At 38.8% G+C, this 8,229-nt stretch overlaps 1 protein-coding gene across 10 annotated transcripts in view; it reads right to left on the bottom strand.

Annotated features, from left to right (window-relative positions):
- Positions 1-8,229, bottom strand: part of Zfand4 (zinc finger AN1-type containing 4) — a 74,635-nt gene that overhangs the window by 56,975 nt on the left and 9,431 nt on the right. For 6 of the 10 annotated variants that reach the window (XM_050148522.1, XM_050148520.1, XM_050148523.1 and 3 more), the window contains exon 2: positions 5,068-5,367. The exons of 3 other annotated variants lie outside the window; for them this stretch is intronic. In XM_050148522.1, coding sequence (XP_050004479.1) covers positions 5,068-5,329 — 262 coding nt within the window. In that variant the 5' untranslated portion in view covers positions 5,330-5,367. Of the gene's footprint in view, positions 1-5,067; positions 5,368-8,229 lie in introns of those variants that run through there. One more of the 10 variants, XM_050148531.1, reaches the window with a different exon arrangement.

Here is an 8,229-nt window from a genome sequence, read left to right as displayed (position 1 = left end):
CCAAGGCCAGCTGGCCTGGGTCTGAAAAGGCCTGGGTTAAAACCGGTCTCGCTGAACATAGCGGACAATGAGGACTACTGAGATCTCAAGAACAATGGCAATGGGTTTTGATCCTACTGCACCTATTGGTTTTGTGGGAGCCTAGGCAGTTTGGATGCTCACCTTACTAGACCTGGATGGAGGTGGGTGGTCCTTGGACTTCCCACAGGGCAGGGAACCCTGATTGCTCTTTGGGCTGACGAGGGAGGGGGACTTGGTTGGGGGAGGGGGAGGGAAAGGGGAGGCGGCGGTGGGGAACAGACAGAAATCTTAAAGAAAGAAAGAAAGAAAGAAAGAAAGAAAGAAAGAAAGAAAGAAAGGAAGGAAGGAAGGAAGGAAGGAAGGAAGGAAGGAAGGAAGGAAGGAAGGAAGGAAGGAAGAAATCTGCTCAAGAAACAAGGCTAGCAATCAACAAGTGGGTTCTCATGGAATTTAAAATATATTTTTATAGTATAGGAAAATGCCAATCAAATGGAGAAACAGCCTACAGAATCAGAGAAATTTTTGCCAGCTACATGTCAAAAGGATTAACATCTAGAATACACAAAGACATCAGAAACTAAAAATCAGAAAAACAAACCCAATAAAAAAAATTGGGTCACTGAACCAGAGTTCTCAAAAAATGAAGTGTAAATGGCTAATAAGTTTTTTTTAAAAAAATTTCAACATCACTGGTTATGAGGGAAATGCAAATTAAAACTGTTTTGAGATTTGATCTTTCCTCAACTAAAATATCTATCATCAAGAAAGGAAGAAGTCAACAAAAGTGGGCAAGGCTATGAGGATGAGGAGTAGCTATCCACTGTTAGTGGGACTGTAAGCTGCTGTCACCATTCTAGAAGTGAGTGATCGCTTGTCTACTTTTGTTTTTGTTTTGTTTCTCAAGACAAGGTTTCCCTGTGTAGTCCTAGCTGTTCTTGAACTCAGAAATTTGCCTGCCTCTGCCTCCTGAGTGCTGAGATTAAAGATGTGAGCCACCAATGCCTGACTAAGTGAGTGTTATATCAAAAAGCTAAAAAGAACTACCGCATGATCCCATATTATATTCCTGGGCACAGAATGAAGGGACTCCATATTCTGCTACAGAGAAAATTCACATGTATCATTGCTATTCTATTCATAATCTCTAGGAAAATGGAATCATCCTCAGTGCCTACCAACTGAAGAACAGATAATGAAAATGTGGTACATATACACAACAGAATCTTAACAGGCTGCAAAAAAATAGGCTGCAGGGAAATAGATGGAACTAGAAAACATACTGATTCCCAGACCCAGAGGGACAAACATTGTGTGTTCTCTCTTATATATGGATGTTAGCTTTGAATTTATAGATTTGTGTATTTAATCTGGAATATTTTGTAGAGCTCATGATGCTGGAAAAGACACATGTGATGGGGAAGGGACAAGGTCTTAATAGGTAAGGACACATCAGAATCATATGCTGTGAAACAGGGGAGCAATACTGAGGATTAAAGGGTTAAAATAAATGTGGGCGAGGAAACAAGGGAGAGGACGTAGGGGATTGGTTGAACCTAAACTAAGAATGTATTAAAAGTTCTTATGGAAACCCAACACTTTGTAAACTAATTAAAAGTTCCTTAAAAGAAGGAGTTTGAACAGAGGTACTCTGTATGGGTGGACAATCTTTCCTCCAGAAGTTATTAAGCAAAAATCCACTGTAAGGCATGGAATATCTTCCTACTAGTTATTAATCAGGAAGGCCCTGGGGACCACCAAATAACACAGACTATTATCATTGTTCAAGAGAACAGTATGTGATGAATATAAGTGATGCTAGTGAAAAAGACAACTAATAAGGTAACCTACCCAGGAAAACATCTGGTCCTAATATCTAATGTCACAATAAAGAGGGCTATGCAGAAATGGCAAATTACTCTAAAAAAAAAGTCAAAGGTTTAATGTAAAGAGTTCTCATTTGCAGGCGAATGAATGGAGCTAGAAAACATATTGAATGTGGTAATCTAGACCCAGAAAGACAATTATCACATGTATTTTTTTAAACATAACGCAAAGAAAACCAGCCTACAAATCACAATCCCAGAGGACCTAGACAACAATGAGGACCCTAAGAGAAACACAGATCTTATCTACATGGGAAATAGAAAAAGACAAGATCTCCTAAGTAAATTGGGAGCATGGGGACCATTAAAGAGAGTTTAAGGGGAGGGGAGAGACAGGGAGGGGAACACAGAAAAATGCATAGCTCAATAAAATCAATAAAAAATTATAAAAAGTTAGTAGAAAAAAAAAGTAAAGAGTTCTCCCCTTGCCTATGTTACTCTCCACTGTGTGGTACAGGAGTCTGCTTACTACAGTCCTTCAGGAACCCTTGCTGATGGAGCAGCAGCTGTCAGGTATAAAAATGACTGTCTATTTGTAGCTCATTGTCCATAACTAATAATATGGCTCCATTACTCATAAGGAACCAGGGAAAACAATCGTCTTCTATGTTCGCAGGAGAAACATTTATTTAGGGAGCAGCAATGCCAAAACTAAAGGGTACATCTAGGGACTCCACTGCTCCAGGTAGCCCCTTAAAATTCTTGGCACATGCTTCTTTTACTGCAGTGTAGTATTTTGCAGACCTTCTAGTAGGGATGTTCACATCAGCGTAAACTACTGCTCTGGTTAGTAAGCTCCAGAAAGTTAGAGAGCCAAAGTACAGCCTTCCCCAAGTGTACAGTGTATACATCTGGTTCTCAGAAACAGACATTAGCTCCAGAATAAGCATTTTCCCTTGATAAAGAAAATAGACATGTTACATTTGGTAATCCATGTAATCCTGAGAAGATCATTTGCAACGGTTACTACCATTATTTCTATTTTTAACATTAAGAAATGTGAATTTGGAAGCCAGCAAGATGTGTCTAGGGTGCAGCAATGGATCAGTGGGCAAAGGTGCTTGCAGCTTGATGTAGGAGTGTCTTTTATCTTTCTGCTGCTTTCATTGGTTAATTAATAAAGAAAACTGCTTGGCCTGATAGGTCAAAACATAGGTAGGTGGGGAAGAAAGAACAAAATGCTAGGAGGAAGAAAGCAGAGTCAGGCAACCACCATGAAGCTCTGGCCCGAGATGGACGTGGGTTAGAATCTTCCCGGTAAGCTACCACTTTGTGGTGCTACACAGATTATTAGAAATGGGTTAATCAAGATGTGGGAGTTAGCCAATAAGAGGCTAGAACTAATGGGCCAGGCAGTGTTTAAATAAATACAGTTTTCATGTTATTATTTCCGGGGCTAAGCTAGCCATGCGGGAGCCAGGCGGGAAGAAAAGCAGGCCTGCTCGCCTCATCACTACAGCAGCTTGCTGCCAAACCTGATGAACTCAGTTTGATCCTAAGAACTACATAATAGAAAGAATCGACTCCCACAAATTTTCCTCGGACTCCACATGTGTGTGTGCTGTAGCAAGTACACATATATATGTGTGCATACACATAAGTGAAAATGTGATTTTTAACAATTAATGTTGCTGGGTGGTGGTGGCACATGCCTTTAATTCCTATGCTCGGGAGGCAGAGGCAGCTGGATCTCTGTGAGTTTTAGGTCAGCCTGATCGATAAGAGCTAGTTCTAGGACAGCTATGACTGTTAGCCAGAGAAACCCTGTCTCAAAAAACAACAACAACAACAACAACAAAAAAGCAAAACAAAAACAAATAAAAATTAATGTTAAGTTGCTTAGTAGATTTGCTATTTCTGTCCCTTCCAGACCTACTACAGTTCTCTGGCAGCTACCTCTTCTCTCTGTGCTTCAAAGCAATCGCTCCCATTTCACCACAGTCTCCTCAGTCTTCCTCGACAACTTACTCTGTGTTCCCTCCCACCAGGTTCTAGTTCTGACTCATCAAGAGTTACCCAAAGGAAAAACCTTCTGCAGGCACAAGCATTCCCTCTGCAGGACCAACTCAAGCTGCCCCTCTGTCCTCTCCAGTCACATCTTGCTAATCTGGAGTCTTGAGAGTCTTCCCCATTAGCTCCAACTGACATCCAGTGAGGAAGAACAAAGACCCCCCAGAAATGGATTAAAATGGATTTTTCATGTAGGCTGTTCTTTTGAAGTCTCCTACAGAACACAACGACTGACACTTCTTTTGTCGTTTAGAAAACAGGGGTGCACATGACATTCTTTGATGTAGTTCTAGACTCAGCTACCCCCTAAAACTTCCCTAAAGGAGAGGGATGAAGGAAAAGCAAATATTTAAAACCTGGAATACTCAGAATCCTTGATCTCACAAAGACCAAAAATCTTACAAAGATTCAAACACTCTCATCTTTCTGTAATTCTCATTTTAAGTTGGCTGGAGAGAAAACCTAATTAATTAGTACCTTCATGTTACAAATGAATTCCAGTTGTCTCCACCAGCAGAGATCAACTTAGCATTATATGAAATGATATAATTTTCTAGTCCAAACTGGACAACCATAAATGGTAATCTGAAATCTGGAAGAGTAATATTAACATAATCTATGATACCACAAATACATATACCAGAAAAAGATACTAAATGTCATTCAAAATCCTTGCTATGTTAGAGAAACTTAGACTATATATGTAAATGTAAACCAACCTTCAGAAAAATCTCCATTGTTAAAAAAAAAAGGGAATTTACAAACTGATGTTAAAAGAAAAAGCAAGTTCTCTAAAAGGAAATAAATTACACTTGCCATTAAAAGTAACTGCAAAATAACTATGGTTCGATGTGTGTATCATCCCAACTTGCTAAAACTATTTTGAAATATTTACTTCATGCCATTAACATGATGCCAGAAATCTGAGTCGAGAAATCTCGTGAAGGGCATAAGATGGCGAGCACAAAGGGATACAATGGAGACAGTTTCTAAGTAGGTAACTGTTGGAAGATATAATGGGGATGGTATTATCCTATTCATATGTTTAAATTTTTAAATTAAATCCTAATGGCATATGTTTACATTTTTCTCCACTAAAAAAAACTGTTAAAATGTTTAATCCTCATATTGTAGAAACAAAGACTAGTAGTACCTTCCAATCTTTGAATTTTTCCTTTCACAGAGATAACAGCTTCAAAGGGTGAAACTCTTAGTTCAAAACATGTTCCAGTCAATGTTTCGATGAAGAGTTCCATGGTGTCATAGAAAGGAAGTTTGAAGTAAAACGGTCCCACGTTATCTTCATTGAAGAAAGGAGGCTCTTTTCTGTTATCCATTACTTTGACTTTTCTAATTCCTCTGGAATATGTTGTATGCAACTGTATTCCAGTTCTAACCAAATCAGTTTTGAACATTGGTAATATGTATCGTTGTTCATGTTTAAGTTTTGTACCTGAAAAAAAAATTGGCTTTTTAGAAGTCTTAAAGAAAAGTTTTCTGAATAACTCTAGCTCATACTGGTCTTCCGAAGACTCTCAGAACTTATTCTACTAATTTTACATGTGTCCAGTAGTGAACTTTGTGTGCCTGCCTCTGAAATCACTCCCAGAGTAGACTATTCATGAAGAATAGATATGCTTTTGATTCTTTATGTACCTTACAAGAGCTAAGCATTGTTGCTAATAGCAACATTTTTGCTAATATTAAAATTCTACATATCAATATAATGTTGTAAGACTTTCCAAGTGTATGAACATCCTTTTCTAAAACATGTCTTTCTTTTAAAGCATATAAAACTTTAGAGTCTTATACATAATTACACTGGAAAAAAGAATGGCAAACAGTATAATAAGTTCCTTTAAAATTTGATCCACTAAATAAATGGTAATGGGGTAGACACTAGACAATCTCTGTTTACAAGCATACAATGGCTAATGAGTATGAGAGACAGACAAAACGGATAGATGCTTAAGATAAGTTAATAGTATAGAACTAGCAGCAAGGGTGGTCCCATTGAAAACTGCTATTAGTTGGAGAACACCTTGTATGGGATGGGGGCGGGGAGTTTACACTTAAACAACACGGGTGCATATCTTTCCAGAGAAATGAGGGTAGTGATATTTAATTTGTATTTTAATAAACAAAGCTTGCCTGAAGTTCAGAGAGTAAAACAGTCAAACTGCTCAGCCTTATGGACCAGACAGTGGTGACACACACCTTTAATCCCTTTAATCTATGCCACACAAGTTTGGCATAGAAACTGCGCGGCAGTGGCGCGTGCCTTTAATCCTAGCACTAGAAAGGAATATAAAATGGAGGAAACAGCTCTCACACACAGTCTCATTCTGAGATTCCTGGAGGCAGGATCACTATTTCAAACTGAGGTAGAGGTTAAGAGTCAGTGGCTGGCTGTTTTGCTTTTCTGACCTTCGGGTTGAACCCAAATTACTGTCTCTGGGTTTTTATTAATCATGCTACAGATGAGGGAATCTTTCTCCAAAATAGTTTTGCTGAAATATAATTCATATACTATAAATTGGCTCACTTGACATCTAAAATTCAATCATTTTTAATACTAAAGATGTCCAAACACAGCAATCATTATTTCCCCCAGTGATGGGGACTGAACAAGGGCCCTGGGTATGCCAACCAAGTGTTCTAGCAGTGAGTGAAACAAAAAAACCTTTTGCAATCACCTTTACAATATTTCACAACCCCAAAAGTCTTACACCCAATAGTCATCACCCCTAAACTTCCCCATTGTGGAAAATTCCTTTCCACTGTGTGAATATATGTCACTGTGATTGGGTTATGAAGAAGCTAACTGGCCTATAGCTAGGCAGGATAAGGCTAGGTGGGAGAACCAGACTAAGAGAATGCCAGAAAGGAAAAGGGCAGAGTCACAAGAGTTTCAAACAAACAGATGCAGAGAAAAGCAAGATGAATGTGGAGTGTTGAAAGAAGGTACCATAATATGGCAGAGGTTAGATAAGAAATATGGGCTAGTTTAAAATGTTAAGAGTTATCTAGTAACAAACCTGAGCTATAGATCAAGCATTTACAACTAATAAGGCACTATATGATTGTTTGGAAACTGGCTGATAGGACACAAAAATCTGCCTACATATACTGCCTAAGTGTCCGGCATCTATATCCACAAAAGCTTTAAAATGGTTCTAAACACACAAACACAGAGCCAAACACAGCTTCCTAGTCTTGTGTCTCTTATGCTGGCCACAATACAGAGACACGTCTCCTGGCAACTGCATGCACGATGGAGCCAGCCGCCAACCACCATGCACTACTGCCATACACTAAGCTGAGCAGTGCTAACAGCTGACGTAGCAGTTTAAGATTCATCTCATGCAATCAAAAAACAATATAGATGCTCAGGTAAAGACAAATCCAGATGAGAAAAACCTCTAAATGGGCTATAAAGGGTTTAAAAATATACATAGGCTTGGGAGAGAAAAGAGAAGGGATATAGACAGCCATAAAAAATAGTTTAAAAAATAATAAAGTCCTTAAAAAAGAAGTAAAGCTTAAAAAATAGCCAGGTAAAGATGGAAAATACAGGGAGAGACTGGATCCTATATGTTACTATATGTTGTCCTTAAATTCTTTGGCTGCCGATGAAGGAAAGATAGCTGCTAAGAGACATTATATATTTATAAAAACTGCTAGATTAAACTAACCTATATATTTTTAAAGTATCTTGACTTCAAAATAGAAGTGAAAAATGTTACTTTGCGGAAGAGGTTTTGCTTTTATCTCCACAGGAAATGAGGGGCTGTGGATTCATTCCAGGTTGATAGCAATCAGATTTGATCAAGGAAGACCCCCCTGAAAATCCTAACTAGAGACATAAAAAAATAAATCTTAAAAAAAAAACCCTATGAAACAGCCTGGTGATGGTGGCATACTCCCTTAATCCCAGTACTCGGGAGGTAGAGGCAGGCAGAGCTCTGTGAGTTCGAGGCTAGCCTGGTCTACAGAGCTAGTGCCAGATCAGGCTCCAAAGATACACAGAGAAACAGGGCAGGGGAAAACACCTTCAGCCAATGACCTTTGAAATGCTGGACCATGTTGGGCATGGCCTTGGATACCAAAAGCTCTTGCACTTGCTTGCTCATTCTCTCTTGGCTGCTGGATTTGGTTCCTGTTTCCTGCTCATGCAGAGAACTGCAATCTGCGAGTCGGCTTCCCTAAGTAAAAAACCCTTTATTATATTTAATTCTGAGCTAGTGTGGGACTATTCTATTCATGTTCACCTACAAAACCCTGCTCAAAAAGCAAAAAAAAAAAAAAAAAAAAA

This window comes from Alexandromys fortis, unplaced genomic scaffold (assembly GCF_014885135.2).
Source record: "Alexandromys fortis isolate MF-2015 unplaced genomic scaffold, M_Fortis_MF-2015_v1.1 scaffold_59, whole genome shotgun sequence".
Lineage (NCBI taxonomy): Eukaryota > Metazoa > Chordata > Mammalia > Rodentia > Cricetidae > Alexandromys > Alexandromys fortis.
This window is presented reverse-complemented; position numbering and strand designations above follow the sequence as displayed.